General features: G+C 36.5%; 1 protein-coding gene across 1 annotated transcript; it reads right to left on the bottom strand.

Annotated features, from left to right (window-relative positions):
- Window positions 1–4,073: 4,073 nt before the first annotated feature.
- Window positions 4,074–13,494, bottom strand: LOC110111323 (sucrose transport protein SUT1-like). Its single transcript, XM_020843136.2, has 14 exons — window positions 13,139–13,494; window positions 11,463–11,528; window positions 7,828–7,926; window positions 7,674–7,738; window positions 7,478–7,562; window positions 7,362–7,395; window positions 7,081–7,180; window positions 6,203–6,278; window positions 5,892–6,071; window positions 5,624–5,767; window positions 5,301–5,537; window positions 5,131–5,194; window positions 4,966–5,009; window positions 4,074–4,602 (listed from the first exon to the last, which is right to left on the bottom strand). Exons 1-14 carry the CDS (start codon window positions 13,328–13,330, stop codon window positions 4,432–4,434), a joined length of 1,557 nt encoding a protein of 518 aa, XP_020698795.1. The 5' UTR covers window positions 13,331–13,494; the 3' UTR covers window positions 4,074–4,431.
- Window positions 13,495–19,095: the final 5,601 nt, after the last annotated feature.

Raw genomic sequence — 19,095 nt, 5'->3', positions numbered from 1 at the left:
CATTTGTCAGGTTCGAGCGATACTCCTACAAAGGATTTGTTGGGTTCATGTTGCATGCCACTTAATAGCGTTAAAATGCTCATTCATAAGAGGAGTGATGACTTGATTTGAAGAACTCTAATATTAATGATGTTGATGATTGATGGAAGAAATAAATTCAACCATCAAATATTTCTCAGCTTTTAGCTTGATCGTACTTTTAGATTTTATTTGCTTATTCAACTTTTACCATGTTGAATTTCAAAGTCAAAACAGTACGTTAAGATTTATTATTTTCAACAAACAAGAAAAAAAAATCCAAATAATATTTGTGAGGAATGAAAAACAAGAACACAAAGAACTTATATGATTCAAGTTCTTATGAACTCTACATCCACAACGCAACCTCGTTCATCATCCTTTTATTCAAATATGTGGATAAAATGGATACAAGACTTGCATATACAAAATTTGCTCAAACTTTTCAGCAGCAGCCTTCACTCGACTGAACCAAAACTATAAACTTGCTTAAGATAGTAAATAGCACCACCATAAAGATCTAAATAGATTATTATAATAGCTGCAAGAAATAGATACTAATAACCCCAATCAATTCCAACAACAAGATCTAAACATATCTTTTATGAGAAGAATAACATGAGGCTTCTAATATCAAGAAAAGAAAGCAAAAAAGTTCGGTAACATGAAACGAAACACAAAAACAAGAGCAATAAAGTAAGACACCAAACTTCCTAATGTAAATAGGAGAAATATACCTACATTTCTAGCATGTAGCTTAATATTTCAAAAAGAACAAGCTCTTACAGCACAACCGATAATCACATATAATTGTCTCTATAAAAGTGTCCAAGTCCTTGTCTTTTTCAGACAAAATTTCGGCAGCCTCCCGGCGTCTCCCCCGTTTAGGGGAAATTTTGGGAGACTAGCCTTCCCACCACGCGCAATAAAGGCGTGTATGATAGGTGCCCTCGGACGAGGACACCGCGGCCGTGTACTTTACTCTCACCAGGCGCAATAAAGGCGTGTATGGGGTCTTCGAGTGCACCTGCATAAAAATATCAATAAAGAAAAAAACACAATTTGCTTTCCCCTCGCTCGATGGTACTTATAAATGACTCCATTTCGCCATAGGCGCCGCACCGGGGTCCCATCCCACCACGCGCAATAAAGGCGTGTATAGGCTGTTTTCTGGTGCGCCGCGGACGCCGAAATGGACCTTAAGGTGTTTTCCCATCTCGTCGTAGGCGCCGCACCGGGGTCCCATCCCATCATGCGCAATAAAGGCGTGTATAGACGATTTTCCGGTGCGCCACGAAAGCCGAAACGAGAATCTGAGTTGGAAATTCATACCTTGGCAATGGTTGGTGACGACGGCGAGATGCACAAAAACCTTCTCTTTTTTTTTTTCTTTTTCTCTCTTCTTTTTTTTTTATATATACATATAAATACAAGAATATCTAAGAATAACATGAATATGTAAGAATATTAAATTGCTTGAAACTACAGCAGCTGTTAAATGTGCATGCATCCTTTCACAAGCCTCCAACACAAGTGCCAACTGATATTTTGCTTATATTGAGTAAAATCTAAAGTGGGCCAAAAAGTTCTGTTGTAACTAGCTCAAGATTCTTACCCTTAAGTATCTCATCAATTGGAATAAATATGGTTGTTGGTCTCAAAGCACCATAGATCTCTCCGTAGAATCATTATGAGGAACCAATTCTCTTATTTCACTGGGAAATTTAAAGTTTCCAACTTCAAGCTTTTCATCAGCCATTTTGCAAGCAACAAAGGATGTTGTGACACCAACTAGGGGGAAGATGGCAACTCTTGATACGTGATTAAACACTAAAATCAACATACCAACAACAGCAAGCTCCAAAGGGCCTATCTGCCCAATGCATGTGGTATTGATCAGTGATGCAATCGGATCAGCCATCAAAGCAAACTCTTCTTGTTCATTCCGTAGCAACAATCTTTGCTGATGATGCCCTCTTAAGATTCCTTACAGATTATCAAGGTCACTTCCTTGTATGGCACTTGTTGAGCTTCCCAATGGAATTCTCAGAATAGTCTAACAAAACCTCCACTTCTTCATCCTTTTCTGTCTCTTCTCCAACTCGTTGGGTGCAGGAGACTTTTGAGATTAGATCTGCTGCGCTAGGACTTTGAAGTCCTATATGAAGAGCCACCGTCACTACTTCTTCATCTTCCTCAGCATCTCGATCATTTTGTAGTCCTCATACGTTGTTCTTCTTCTTATTTTTTATGTTCTTCTTTGTCATGATGGAGAGTGGAAGAAGTTGGATTTTGTCTAAGGAGAGGATGAGCTTCTCGTTAGGGAGGATAGGAAAGTGGATTGTTATTTCAGTTTTGAGAAGAATAACATGAGACTTCTAATCACAAGAAAAAAACAAAAAAAACAAAAAAGTTGTGTAACAAGAAACGAAACACACAAACCGAGAGCAACAAAGTAATGCACCAAACTTCCTACTGTAAAAAGGAGAAATATACTTGTATTTATAGCATATAGCTTAATATTTCAAAAGGAACAAGTTCTTACAGCACAAAATAGCTTCCAATCGATAATCACATATAATTATCTTTATAAGAGAAGAAGAACAAGCTAGAGGGGAACAAGAAGGGTTCACCTTCTTCACACACATAGAAATCCACTGATTTTAACTCCTCATTTATTCTCTCTCGCACAAGAAATCCAGCACCGCCAAACCTTAGCTTTTTCTTGCAAATCCTTGCACTCACACCTGAACACAAAACCAAAGGCCCACTTCTTTTAACCCCCCCATCCCTCTCTCTCTCTCTCTCTCTCTCTCTCTCTCTCTCTCTTTGAAAGTCAATATGTCTAGTGAAAATAATTCATTTTCAGAGGCTTTTATTCACTGGAAATATCATATTTCAAAGGAACAAGTTCTTACGACACAAACCCGATTTCCAACAGACAATCACGCACGATCGTCCTTATTGGAGAAGAAGAACAAGAAGGTTTCATTATCTTCACACACACACACATCCACTGATTTCAACTCGCTATTTCTTTTCTCTCGGATAAGAAACCCGACACCGTCTAGCCTTTTCTTGCAAACCCTTGTTCTCACACCCAAACACAACACCAAAGCCCCACTTCTTTTATCCCCCCATCAACACCTCCGCCCCGGGTTGAAATTCAATATTCTGGTAGAAATAGTTCATTTTCGACGACTTTTGTCCCCCGAAAATAATTATTTTTTCTGTAGTGATATTTCAAAGGAATAAGTTCTTACGGTACAACCTAACTTCTAACCGACAATCAGGTACAATCGTCTTTCTGGGAGAAGAAGAATAAGAAGAATTTATCATATCCACACACAAAAATACACCGATTTCAACTCCCTAGTTCTTTTCTCTTGCACAAGAAACCCAGCACCGCCGAGCCCTCGCCCTTCTTGCAAACCCTTGCTTTCACACCCAAACACAAGCACCAAAGCCCCACAAGCTAACAATATTTAAATAATAAGCAAGAAAAAGGATAGGATGAGATAAGTTCGATTTTCTGAAATTAAAGAATAACAATAAATCTTTGAAAGAAATATTTTAATTAAAATTAATTAAATATTTTAATTTTAAATCAATTATATCAAATGAGATGATTGGTACGCTTATGAGAGGGGAATGATTCCAGATGGCAAATAAAATTGAAGTAAAACGAGGACTAAGTTTCAATGTACTAATAATTGTCATGTTCATTGTCTAATTGGGTTGCTATATGTTCATCCAATAATATGTTGAATCCAATACAACCCTCTTTATCGTTCCACATCCCATAATGAGATGCTCATATGCAACATCACGTATAAACAGTCACCCTTTCCCCTAAAATACTGACCTCTTAACCTCTAATGTGGGTTAAGAAATCTGAAAAGTAGAGCACAAAAATAAAAACAAAATGCAACTCACATCTCAATAACAGCATGAAGAATGAGTTAAATAAAATTAAAGTAAAAAATAATTGACATAAGATTATAAATGATAATACTTTTTGTTCAATTTGACAAAGATGAGGCAACTCCTACATGTTACAGATAAATTAAACAAGCACTCATTGACTAATTTTATTTTCTCATTTTGTGGTACAGAAAGGCAAACTACAAGCTGCCAGAGGCATTTTAGAACTGGCATGACACTTTTTTGTCAAGCTATTGATCTACAAAGTGTGAAACTACACTATATTTGGAGAGGAGAGGGGGCCTGTTAAGGCTCCAACCAACATAACACAAACCCTACAGCTTATCTATTATTAAGATCTTCCTAATTCAAGTTTACATTATTTTATTACACATTTAATACTAAACCACATCATTAGAGGGGCTTCAATACCTATAAAGCATGAAGCAAAACAACAGGATAACCAGAAAGGAGAGGAATAGTGAGGTCTCAGTGCATGCCGCCCATACTAGCTTTGAAGTTAGAGCGAGAGAGTCTTGGAAGCTTGAAGAGCCCGACAACACCGCACAAGAAGGCGAATGCAGATGCAAGAGCAAAGGCAGGGATATTGCCTTTGTTGAAGATAGCATCCCATGGCCCCGCTCCTAGTGCTATGATCACCTGATTGTTCAGAAGAACAGCATCCACAAATCATGATTAAACAGTAACAACAATATTAAAAAAAAGACTTATATTATCGGTGTTCAAAGAGCATGATTCGATTTAGTTTCAAATTGATCGATAGTTCAGTTTGGTTCAATTCAGTTTAAATTAATTTTTCAGGCCCAGTTTAGTTTAGTTTAGATCAACAAAAATTAGAAGCAGAAATCTGATTTATGGGCAAGAATAAGAAGATTAAGTTATCCTTTTTAATTAGATGGTTTCATATACATCTCATCTTATATCATAGTTAAATTTATTCATTTTACTAAAACTCCAAAGCTAAACCAAACTAAAACGAATGACTGAATGTTGACTACAAACCTGCGGTATGACGATAGAAATATTAAGGACTCCAGTACACAGCCCTGTAAGATAAAAAATTTCACAAATTATGAACCTCGCTTGGCCCCTCGAATGAAAAAATAAAAAATAAAAATAATTCAAAGAAAACAAGTTTGTAGCAGAAGACTAGAAGAGCATATGAACCTTGGCCACCTCCTTCGTTTGCAGCTAACTGTGCTGTTACCGCAAAAGGTACACTGTACAAAATCTACAAACCGCCAAATAATTTCCAAAACTTAAAAGAGTTAGAACATGCGTCAATTCTCTTGAGATCAGACAATACTCAACAAATAGTGAATTAAGCAGGTACTCACCGCTAATGGAACACCGAGGATTGAAAACACAAACAGAGCAGCTGCTTTCACTTTACCATCCGGAGTGATAATAACATCCTGGATGCTGCCATGGTAGCTGTGCAAAGACCAAGTGCTGATGATGGCAGTGGCAGCCATGCAGATAAAAACAAAGAAGTTGCTTGCCACCCACACTATTCTAGGGGTGAACTTGCGGCACATTGGCTCTATCAGGAATGTGGTCACTCCAAGAACAACCTAGCAAGCAAATTTTAAGCAAATCTGAAGAGTGAGTGACACTAAAAGCTAAGCATTTGAGTGCAATGCTGAATGCATAAACTCACCGAGTTTATTAGCAAGCCGAATGCACCAGCCCTGATTCCATCGTTATATGCTTTCATCTGAGCTGGGGTTCCCTTCGGATTTCCATGAAAAACTTCGCGGCCCATCCAGTCGGTATCATAAAGGATGAATGGAAACCATGAAAGCTACGAGAACGCAAAGAAATGAAAGGTGAAGCAAAACACTTGACGTGGGGAGAGAAAGAGAGGCATAGAGATTCTTTTTACTTGGATGTTTCCATGCAGTTAAATGGAAGAATGGAATACCTACCCAAGTGAGGGAAGTGACAAGAAGCACTGAAGGCATTCCTGGTGGAAGATTCTTGATACTTTTAAAAATGTCCATTATTCCCACCCTATCCTCTGCAGCCTCAATTCTTCCTTTGATGGATGGAAGAGGCTCTTCTTTAGCAACAACAAAGGTTACCATCACACTGAATATAAGGAAGACCTGTTCATTGTTTGTAATCAAATCAATTGTATGAGCATTCATCGGGAAAAAATCTTTATGAAAAAATGACATTAAATATTAATTAATTGAAATTATGTATGCCAATAAAGGTAACAAATAGATATGCGTACCACAGCAACTAAGAATGCCCCTTTCAAATTTGCACAAGCTTCACAGCAGGCCTTATTTGACAGGAAAGGAATCCACCTGCCCCAAGAACACAAATCAAGAACCAATTGAGTGGCGTTTAGATAAGTCACTAGTTAATTTCCCAAAAATAAAATTAGAAGGATGAAATAACACAATTTAGTCAAGGATAAATTTGGGATCCATTATGAGCATATGAATTGAGGTTATCAAAGAGGGCTGTGTGTATTTATTATCAACTCAACACTGAATTTGGCCAACACATTACCATGGTTAACAGAAATCCCCACAAATCAACTGAGCAAAAGAAGATTAACCAAAGTTTATGGGATCAATAGAGGTAGATTGAAGTTGACCAAAGTTGAGCACAGCCAAGTATGCTCAAATGGTGTTGCCCGTGCTAAATTTGAGTAGATCAGTCATTAATATAGCAAGGGTAGGATTGACTACTAATTACAGATATTGAATTTGAGTTAATTATCCTATAACTTAAGAGTAATGGGGTAAAGTGGTTTTGGGATCAAGCGGTGACTATTGGGTAAATTTTGGATATACTAATGTCATAGATGACCTTGAGTTGACCGGCCATGACCAAGTAGCTTTTTGGTAGATCGGGCTGATCCTTTGGCTTATGAATGAGATGGGTATGAATGTGATGGGTATCAAGTTTTCCTAACTCTTTCTTAAAGGTATTGATGTGAACCCCCTTTCGATATAACAACCCGACTAGACTCATCACTATATTGTACATTCCTACTTAGAAACTTATAAAGGTCAACAATTGCCAATAAGAAGTTCAGAGTTTTATGTGGTAAAATTATGTGGTCTCTGTTTTTATGCTATAGCATATCTTAAAACATACTTGTGCCACTCTCCACTAGCACCAGATGAATAACCAAGGATGTTTCCAATAGCCATCCATGAAGCAAATATTGCATTCGCTGCATTGCATCCATGAGGCCCTGTAAATTATAAATAAGCAAGTTAATAAATAAGCCAATTCAAATGCCCGTTATTGTAGAAAATATCATGTTTTTTTTTTCAGAACATCACATTTCCATTTTCCTTTTCTCCAATCTATTCTTTAGTTCCTAAAGGAAAAAAGAAAATAATGCACAATGGAGTAACAACAAGCTCGATCACCTGAGAGATCAGCCATGAGAGCTCGGGCTGGACCCTGAAAACAACTTGCCTTAGGTTAGTAGAGCTCAAGGGTAATTAAATTCAGTAATTGAACACTATAAGCACAAGCCAATCACCTGGACTGCATTGTTTGATAGATCAAGCATCCAAAATCCAGCTACAAAAACAAATGCAGCACGCCATCGTGGACCATGGTACACACTATTTATGTAAAAAGAAATCAAATACAGAAAATAATGCATCAATGATATATGAATTTACACAAGCAAAAACTTTTAACACATTGTAAATGCTAAATCCACTTTTAATTACCTGCAATGTTCCTTGGTGTCACCTAACTTGTAGCCAATGTCAGAGGAGAAAGCAATTACAATCACCTAAGAAAATAACATAATTTCAAATAATAAATACATATTATAACAAAATAGCTGCATGTGTAGATGCAATATCTTATTGCTACACTTACTGCAGAAGAAATCAGCAAGCATCCGACAAGTATGAATGGCCTTCTCTTTCCAAATCGTGAACGGCATCTGTCACTCCATAAACCAACACAAGGTTGAACCTAGAAGAAAAAAGAGTGAATTTTGCAACAACAAAATAGGACTAAGCATGATCAATGCTTCTTTACACAAAAATATGGGTGTACAAGCATTGTTCACAAAAGATTTCTCTCAACCCAATCTCAACATAGTGGGTCCATCAAGCGTGCCACTTCACGCATTCACACGCATGTCAGCGTGGTTGTATCAGGGCATAGTTACCACTCCCTTCCAATGCCACCATACCCTCAAAATGAATGTCTATAAAAGTTACGGCCCATGATGCAAAGCCAATGCTAACTTTAAACAATATCAAGATAAATTAATTTTTAAATTAAAGAATGGGTTGTTTAAATGGAGTGAATAACTTGAGTATCATATAAACACTTTTGAGAGATTTATGAGATCTTGATTTTTTATATTGATATTATTAGAGTTTTAAAATTTACATAAATCCACATCTTTATATGCCCCTGTTTACCTACTTTGCGACATTTTGCATTCGAAAAGGGATTCGAGGCAAAAAATTCTCATAAATTGAGAGAGGAGTCAGATACCATAGTAGTGAAATCAAGATATGTAGTGTAACCGCAATGCATACAGGACAATGAACAGTCTAATGACATCAGCATAATGTGTCTCTCCACTATGCACATGTCTCATAATCTGCACCGTTGATTCATAATAACGGTACATATTTAGTATTGATAAATTTATCAGGTGCATATTCAGTATCAATAAATTTATCTTAACCTGCAAATAAGTGTACTGAAGACATCCCTTGCTAGTGTACTTGGATGAGACACAACACAAATTGGGTGAAATAGCGTGATGTTTAGCCCTTAGGACTTTGAGAGTTTAAAGAAGATCTTCATAAAAGGATATTTGGGCACTAAATGCTAAAACATGTACATCAAAAGTTAAACTTTGATGTCAAGTGATATATAGATAATTTTCCTTCTAAATTAAGATTTCTATTAATGTGATTTACCCTTCATCCAAGTAGCTAAAAAGGTATTAACTCTAGCTTTTACAATAAGGGGTGACATGAAATAACAATTGGCTCCTACCCCATGGGGTGATATAATAAGCAAAATATGATAACTATTGTTCTCTTAGGGGTGATAACACATTCTCACATATCACTAAATTAAATCACATTAAAACCCACCATTAGTCCTCAAAAGCTTTTACTTTGATAAGGTATTTCATGTTTGCTAATAAGGCACCCAAGTCAGAGCTAAAGTTAACTAACTTAGATGCTAAAAAGTTGCAACTAGCTCAACGGCTCATTATTAATGGCAAAAATAAACTAGTGCTTATAATTACATTACAAAGCTCCTAGATTTAAATCAATCTAATCATAGACAAGGCTCCCTAAACTCTTTGAATTGAATCACAGTAGATAAAACACTAGAAGAGGGAATCATGAAATGTTAATAAGATCAATCATTCATCCCCTCATTTACGTCGCATGCACAAAACACCACAAAAGGACATAAACATTTATGATTGTCATTTCGTAAAATAAGTACTTTAAAAGTCAATGTTGAGCTATCTCTTTTATTGAGAACACTTAATTCATAAGCATAATTAACTAAGGGACTCATGCGCATAAGAGATTGTGAACTCAAATCTAAATAAATAGTGGAACTCATTTTAAGAGAAATTTGGTCATAAAGTTTTTTTTTTTTTTTTTTTTATAAAAATCTTATGTTTGCTCATGGAGAGAAAACAAAGGGCTTCCTCTCAGAAGCACATAATAGTCAATGTATTATAATGTTTGGTTATAACTTGAATATGTTTTTTTAATAAAAGAACCCAAATTTCCTCATAGGGAGCAAAGTGGATTTTTTTTAAGGAATTCATATTTAGTCTTATTTTGACTATACTTCTCACTGACTAAAATAGACTCACCCAAAGACAAACCATTAGGTTAAGGGGTTGTTTGGTTGGAAATAAAGTGTAAAGTAAAGTGAGTGCAGGAGTTTTAAAAGTTCGGTGTTTGGTTGGATGAAAAACAAATTCAAGGTAAAGTAAATAAATGTAGTATATTCCATTCTAGTTCATTTTTGATATAAATCGTTCTCTTCTAGTTTTGAGCGAGAACCATTTACACCGCTCCAAAGCTTGCTTGACCGCCATCAATGCCGACCGCCGGCCACCACCCACTACTGTTGCAGCAGCCCACCCCAGCAGTCGCCCACCGCTGCCTTCGCCAACGCCACTATAGTCGTCGCCCACCATTGCCCTCCAATGTCAGTCGCTGGTTTTCGACTGCCAACAACCACCCCGAACACAACCATTTTACACTACTTTACAATGCATTCACTTTACTTCAAATCAAACAAAAAAAGTAAAGTGTCATTCATTCGTTTTACACTCATCCAAACACTCCAAAGTATTCCTTATACATTGTATTCTCTTTACACTGTATTCTTTTTTCAGGCAACCAAACACCCCCTAAGTGTAAAAGTCGTTCTTTTGGGAAGATTTTGTTAAAAAAAAAAAAAGAATTCTTTCAAGCTACAAATGGATATACAACATGTGTCATTTCCAAAAAGAGCCACTTTGGATGGCAAAATTTCCGAGTGATTCATATAAATCATTTGCATAACTTATAACTCGAATCAAATATCAAGTTAAAATTTTTGTATCACTCCTTACAAGAATATTGTTGGCTAGTGATCGGTGAGTAGGCTCAATCCCAAAATAAGATATTTTGTGAAAAGATGATGATCATACTTATTAAAACATTATTAAGGGTTGTGGCTCTATTGTAACTAATCAAGCACATTTGCAAAAACTTAGAAATAAACCCAAATCAGGGACAATTCCTCCATTTTTTTTCCCTTTGGAAGCAAACATAATCTAAGAAATTATGATCAATGACTGCTTTGCTCTCCCCACGACCGACAATGCTAAGGATATTTTGACGGTATTTGCGAGAGCTATGGTGTTGTCTTTTCTTCTATTCTCTTTGAGATAATCTCCAGCCAATTGATTCTTAATTTGACAGACAGGTCCCTCCTATATTCCTTGAATCAGTGATCATCAAGATTAACTTGTACAAATTTAATCTCATTCATTTACATATTACATTCCTAATGTTTCTTGTTTGATCTCTTAATCCAGCAAGATATTTATTTACTCCAATGTTTCGTGCCTGTTCATCTAAGGTAAAACATGCACCATTAAGATATTTTATATGAAATGAAAAGTTTTAGTATGCGATTTGATTCTGACAAGATAACCAACTTATGGCATAAATATTTAAACGCTCATGAAACTATTAATTAAAACTTGGCTCATCTGCTAGTTACTCATGAAGAGTGAGAATATCATCCCAAGAAATCAAGGCAAATAACATATGAATTTTGTTTCACGTATAAAGTAATAACCTGTTTGATATTGAAGCAAAAAAAACTGTTAGTGATAATGTTTTCAGTGCGATGATAATGGATGAGTAAATGGAAATATAGCCACAAAATTTTAACCCATCTAATTAACAATATTTAATTGTCCGTAAAACTTAGTGCTCGCAGGATCAAACGCTTACCACAAAACCAGCAACGGGACCGCATAGCCACATCAGCGAAGAGAGTGCATGCGACAATCCAAGCGTCTGCAAACAAAAACCAAACCAAACAACAACAAAAATTATTAGGCTCCAGCTTGTTTTTTCCCCCCTCAAAAATGACCTTAACTTTGAAGTTATTATACAAGTTTGAAAACAATTTATATTCACGCCATGCTAGTTCTAAAATACATCCGCAGAATAAGTAGCTTCTCGTGATTATTCTTGTTGTTCTGTCAAGTTAGTAGAAACTGAGATTTCTTTACATTGGCTTACTTTTTTAAGCTAAATACTACTTTTACCGGAACTTTAGATATTTTTAGTCTTCGAAGGTGGAGAAATCCGGGCATCTATTCTCCATGGGAAGAGTGACATCACTTCTTCTAAGTTGTGAATTTATTTATTTATTGAAATATTTAAGCTAGTTAAGTCAAATTCACACAAAAACTTTTAGTTGATAATCAGAGCTCTCAATCAATACATCAAGATGATCTTTGTTAAATTTATTATTCAAAGAAGATTTATATATATATATATATATATATATATAATTGACCATTACTACTAAAATATGTCTTAGAAAAACAACCTTCCCTCCTAACATGAAGATTCAATATTCTCTTTAGGTAAAATATATATCACTCTTGGATTTATGTTTTTATTCCAATCAAACTTCTGATATATATATATATGAGGATGTTCTTTGCTGCATCTAATTTAAGATATAAATCATTTTCATTTAATTGTAATACATATTTATTAAATTGCAAGCCGTATTCTATTTCATAAGACAATAATCAAGATAGATCAGTACACCAATAAATAGAAATAGATAATACTCTCTCCTAAATATTATTGGTCTATATATGAAAGTAGAAGTCAAATAAACTTTTTGAGTAATATTTTTTGGGAGTCTATTATTAGACATCTCAATAATTAACCACTAGGTGCATAGCCCAAACATATTATCCAGAAATTGATTCTTTAAAATAATAAAAAATAATAATTTAAATTTTCTCCAAAGCAAAAAAACCAGTCTTTCAGCTTGCTTTGCAATTATTAAAAAAAAAATCTTTTCTCTTAGTTGAATTTAACAATATGAAGCAGGAGTCTATCATTTTCCACAAAACAATCATTTTTCTTGACCGAATTAAAACCCTCGTGATTAAAATTAATAATAAAAATAATAGAAGAGAGAAAAATAAGAAACAAAAGAGACGCTTTCCCTTTAAAAAAGTTCTTTCCGCGAACTAGAAGACGCCCGCAAACATCCAAGGCATATATACCGAACGGGGTGACCACAAAAGAGACCAAATTATCAAAACTTTTCTCGTGTACTACCACTTGCACACCACGCCCGCGATACAACCAACTATCTCAACAACCATCTCAAGTAAAAAAAAAAAAAAAATTTATCGTAAACGAATAGAAAGAAAAATATGAGACGTAAAAAAAACATAATTTTTTTAAAGCCAAAAATAACAATCGGGACAAAACGCTTAACGATCCATGCCCAAAAAAAGTGAAAAACAAAAGTTCTGAACAGCAAAGTGCCCGAAGCTATATTAAAGCAAAAACATGGTATGGGAATTAAATGCAACTCAAAATTCAAAAAACAAAAATTCGAAAGCGAGCGGGATAGGATTGCAAAGACTGACCTGAACATAGGGGGTCAGCAGCGATAATTGCAGGGCCCATCCGTACTGCACACCTCCGGCCACCATGCATGAAAAGAAGAGCCTCACCAGGCTTATCGGTTTCGGTGCCGTCGTCGCCACATTGTTCGGCACCGAAATTCTGGCACCCGTAAGCTCCATCTCCCCGCCTCGGCTTTGCTCCGTCGAACTCATCTCCGCTCCCTTATATGAACGCTCTCCAAATAAATCGCCGACCCTCAATACCTCGAGCCACCTCTTCGATTAGGGTTAGGGTTCCGATTAAGTTCCCTCGCTCTCGAATCCTTTTCTTTGAAGAAGAAGAAGAAGAAGTGATCTGAAAATAAAGCTGCTTGGAGGTTCATCCCTTGCGCAAATATATAGTGCTGCAAGCTCCCCACGTCCCGGTGTGATGTGCCTTTATCCCTATTCTCTATTTCAGAGGGCCCGCACGTGAATTAAACTTGTAGAATGTCCGGCGTTCCACGAAGCTGGAGCAGAATAATAAGGAATGCGCCGCGGATCGTAGGAACGGATTCTGAAACATGGATGGTGTTGTCGGGGAGCGCTATGGTGACAGGGACAGTCAAAGAAATCCTTTTATTTTTTTAATTAAAAGGTCATTAAAAAATTAATTAAAAGCCAACTTGTCTCTTAAAATGATCTTACCGACTTCTTATAATTTCTTGTTAAAATTGGGACTTTTTGAATTTTCAGTAATGCAGAAAAAAGAAAATAAAAAAGAGCTTATCACTTAGCGATCAAATTTGAGACTAACAACAGCGCCGATTGCAACTTGAAAATTATTGGGATTGCATCGAAATACTGCCGACTCCTTCAACCGATTTTAATTATCTTTGAATTTTAAAAGTTTTATCTCATCTTATAAATATTTTAACAATAATATTTTATTATTCTCATCAATGTCTTAATCGTTGTTAATTATAAAATGAAATGCCATGAAACTTGTAAAGAACGATAATGCTTTTTTGCTTATAATTATTTGCAAAGAGCGGCTCATTCCTCCCATTGATGATTGCTCGGCTTCTCCTCCTTCCTCTCGGATCCTCCACACCTACCCAACCGCACAGAGCTTTTGGTAATAATTCTTTTTTTTTTTACATGTCAAAGATGATTTTTTCTTAATACACGCTTATCATTAAAAGCTTTTAAGTTTGGAAAGATTTTCGTATTATTTTTTAAAACAATTTTTTAATAAGAAAATTAAAAAAAAAACATTAAAAAAGTCGCCCCAAAGATTGTAGTCGATAGGCGACGTAACTCAGAAGGACCGTAGTCGGCGCGCGACAGAGGTCGGGAAGATTGTAGTCGATGAGCGACGTAAGTCAGGAAGACCGTAGTCGGCTGCCGACAGAAGTCGGAAGGATGGCGTCAGGTAGAAGTTCAACAATGGATAGAAATCCAGCATTGGATAGATGTCCAACGAAAGTCTGATAACCGGTACGTTAGAAGTCTAGTATCAGGTAGAAACTTGGTAATGAGTGAAGGTCCGGCGTCGGGTAGAAGTCCGACATCTTTTGGTGGCCGAGGAGAACTCCGGTATCACTTGGGCAGAGTTTCAGCGTCAGGGGGGAACTCTGTTGTTACTTGGACAGAATGTTAGCATCCCGTGGAAGTCAGGCAGATTTCTGGCGTCCCGTGGAAGTTAGGCAGAATTCCGACGTCATTTGGAGTTCAAGCGAAACTCTGGCAGTAGTCGAGGAGGAGTCTCTTCCCTCCTACTCTTCTCTTCTCCTCCTCTTCTTCTTTTGCTTGCACCTTGGCTTGGGGCGCCCCCTCACGAGAATTGAGGGGCATATTTATAGATTTTTGGAGTGGCATGGCCCATAAATAGGTGAGAGATCATGGGCAAATTGGGAGTGGTTTGAATGGACGACCGATATTGAATCCCTTGATTGTGGACTGTTCGTTAGACATTTGAAGGTCTTAATGATGTCAGAATTTTTTGATCATGGGTTCGTTGGATTCGTCTCGTCGAGCCGCTCGATTCGACTATAAGTACGTTTTGTTTGGAAACCGTTTGGTAACTCAAATTGTTGTTCAAACCTTCCAAACGTGCTTCGGGTCCTTGATTTGGAACCATTTAGGCTCGGATCGAGTTGAATTTGATGTCGTTGGGTTCGTATTTCCAAGACGATCAGTTCGACTATAAGTTTGCCAAAATCGGTGTTCATATGATCCCATAATTAATTTTTGAAATTTCCGGCTTGATTTTGCATTGAGATTCGTGTCCGATCAAGATAATTTTATGATGATGTATCAATGATAGAGATGGTTTTCACTCAAAGTAGTTTTGTATCTTAGTATTTTATTCTATAGGACGACTCTGAGTTTGAGGTCAAGAGAAAAAGTAGGCTTATCCTCATCATATGGTAATTTGTTTTTTTCTATGAGTATTCTCGATCTCGTTGATTTTGTTTTGCTTTGTTGTTGTTCTGATATCAATTACAGATCACAAAATGCACAAAAAAATTTTACAAGAAAAATCTTGAAAGGAAAAAAAAAATAACGAGCTTAGCCCATTTGAAGCAATTTAATTATATATAGAGAGAGAGATTTAAAACAATAAGGTTTTCTCAACTATTTGAGAAGGTGTGATTACAAGGATTGTGTTGTCGTGGGAGTCCCATGATGACAATGGAGAATGTTGTTGATAATCAAGTTCAGGGGCATGCACTATCGTCGGTTGGCTGTAGGATTTAGTGAAGGCACCATTGGTAATGAGGGGAAGCTAACAATATTGTTGGTGTTGTAAATGTGTTGGGATTTCTTGAGGAGGAGAGGTTTCTTGAATGCTTCTACTTAGAGAGAGATGGGGAGGGAAGAAAGAGAGAGAGGGAGATCAGATTTTGGAGGAAAATAAAATTAAAGCTTATTTAATTTTCCTCACTTTTACAAGAAAATCTAAATCTCTATTTTAACACTAAGAAGCAGAAAAGATATATAACAAATTAGCTACAACTGGATCAAAATACAACAATCTCCACCTTATCCGGCCAATTTTACAAAGCTAAGAAAACACCTGTTTCCAATAAAGAAAAGCTCAAGGAAAAAAAAACTTCATGCCGGTGGCCACTTCTCTACTTGATCTCTTGCACAGCGAGACCCGCAACAACAACTCTTACTTGTGCGAAATTGAGTGTCCAAGAAATACGCAGCCTGCCCCCGTGTAGCTTCCTGCTAGTCTTGACCTGGCACAGCCAAATCTAGGATGAATATGCTTCTTGCTTACTCGATCGAATTGAATGAGATATGTTCTCGTGCACAAGATCTCACTGAAAATTGCAAAAAAAGAACTAACTAATTTGACTTATTAATTTACTAATTTTACTTGATAAAATGATAATTATTGCAATTTGTAATATTTTTACAAAATAATAGTTTTGACATTTTAATTTAAGTATAGTATCAATACAATTATTGTGAATGAATATGGGCATAAAATTGATTAATAGTTGATTGTTATTACTGCTGTAATAATATGTGTGAAAACATGTAAATGTTTATTATTTACTTGCATTAGCTCGAGACTGATTGACCAGTACATGACGGTGGGCCGATGGACTTTCCTTTTAATACCATGATTTTGTTTTATAAAATCTCAACTATAGTTCATGCATGTGATTAACTAATTAAGAGTTATACGAAAATGATTATTGTGTTGACAGACAAAGAGTGATGACTCTGTTTACTGAGCCAATGGTTACTAAATATTAAAAAAAATACCACGAAACTCATAACTCCTCATTTATTTTACGTGATTACTAGAATGCATGCTAGTATAATAATTTACTATCACTGTATTATTTTATCATTACTATTCATTTACTATAATTGTATTATTATACTATTTTACTGTTATAGATCATGTGATTCTTATTACTGAGTTTGTAATATAAAATATTGATTTGATACCGATATAGATAACTGAACATCATATGTATACTTTTATATGATTTCTTGATAATACTGCATTACTAGGTCAGGGTTCGGATGGTCTTCATAGATACTTTTATTTTATTAATTTATATGATTTCCTTATTAATTGGATAATATTACTACGACATATGATTTAAGAATAATTATTTACTCTTTTATTATTTTGACATTCATATTATGTGACACCGAAGCTAAGTTGTTTGATTGTATTAATTTCAGTATAGTTTCATTAATTACATTTGTATCTTATATGGCTATATAGGATTAGTGCTTGCTTATGTTGTGTGTAGCCCCTAATAGGTAACCGTTGTCTATAAATAGGTAGCTATTGATTGTAATAAAGGAGATTTTTGAAGATGAATAATATTTGAGTAGTTTTTGAGTTTTTGATTGTTATTCGAGGAATTTAAGGATGTTGATACCCCCTCGATCCAAAGACATGCGCATGCTGATATGTCTTGAGGGTTGTTCGGGGTTGTAAAGTTTCATGCAGGCATCGTGTGTGTGTAATCACAACGCGCATACGGCAACCCACCTCCCCCCGCCCCCCACGCGAACGTTTATTTGGTATCAAAGCTAGTGCGTACACTCTTCTTGCTCAGTATCCTGTTCAATTGGTCCTCAAGTAGTGAAGCAAAAGACCCTGGTGGTGAAGCTCTGGGGCAAACCAATAGTCGCCAAGCCCCCAAGTGTCTGGATTGGTGTCATCTTCCTTCAAGTATCTAGCTCAATGTGGATGAGACGTTGACCTAGGCTGCGAGTACGTTCGCGTGGAAGATCACGGAAGCCAGTCAGTGGTGCACGCTTGTGTAAGCGAGCAGGGCATCTTAGCCAGAATCAAGAAGAAAATCCTTCTTCCTAATTTAACAAGAAGATCCTTCTTCTCTGTGTTGGTCGTGATATCCTCTGTGATCCAACAGTCGCCAAGCATCCAAGTAGCTAGATTGGCATCATCTTTCAATAAAGCCGACAGGAATCATGGTGGCTATAATTCTTCATCCAAACATCAAGGCAGCTGATGTGAGCCATCAAGAACAACAATTTCTTCCTCCCAAATTGATCTTGTTGATGTCCTGTTTTCACATCCGTCCAAAAAATACAAAACTACAACAAATTTCATCGAGGTAATTGATTCTAGCATTTCAGCCGAAGGAGGTAAGGGCTGATATCTTTAAGCTAGAGTAGGCCACCAATTGCTTCCATCTTCGAACTGCGAGACCAAAGTTTTCTTTTCATTTTCTTGAAAGGATTCGGTCTCAGGCCCTCAGATATGTGCCTCTTTCTCACCAATAATCTCAGCCTCTCTCATTTTCTCAACCCACGCCATGGCATCCGAAACCCTCTCCGACAAGAACTTTATCTTCAAGAAGCTCAGATCCAAGTAAGAAAACAAGATGCCTTCACGATGGACATTATTGCAGGGATCACATCAAAAAGAAGAAATCGAAGATCTTCTACAAGAAGTTGCTCGACTCAAACTACGATTGTCAAGGATTGAATAAAGGAAAGACTTGAGCCCTCTTGCTCGGGATTTTGTTGGCATCCGACCACATGAAAAATATGTTCCAATGGCAGCTTATAGATCCTCCATTCAGATCGAATCCCTATGAATCAATGACAAAGTAGATATCTTGGACGATCAGAGTCATTCTACATACGAAAACATATTGAAGGGTCAACTCGTCAAATTTCCACCCCACCCACGATCAAGTTCAAATATGAAATATTTGAAGATCTGTTTTCGAAATCATCATCTTTGCCTCTCTACGGTGAGCCAGTATACGATGTGTATGATAAAGACTGGTTCGGTGGAGTTCTTGATCTTGATCAACCCATATATGATAATGACGAGAGCAAGGTGGATACACCATTGGAGATAGTCATTCATATCATTCCTGATAAAATAACACATATGCTCGATCACCATCATTGATCGTGAAATTTGTAGGACCAAACTTGACCACGACAACCACCTTGGTACCTTTACACATTCCGACACC

The sequence above is a fragment of the Dendrobium catenatum genome, unplaced genomic scaffold, assembly GCF_001605985.2.
Source record: "Dendrobium catenatum unplaced genomic scaffold, ASM160598v2 fragScaff_scaffold_133, whole genome shotgun sequence".
Taxonomy (NCBI): domain Eukaryota; kingdom Viridiplantae; phylum Streptophyta; class Magnoliopsida; order Asparagales; family Orchidaceae; genus Dendrobium; species Dendrobium catenatum.
The sequence above is the reverse complement of the archived record's forward strand: the minus strand, read 5'-3'. Positions and strand labels throughout refer to the sequence as shown.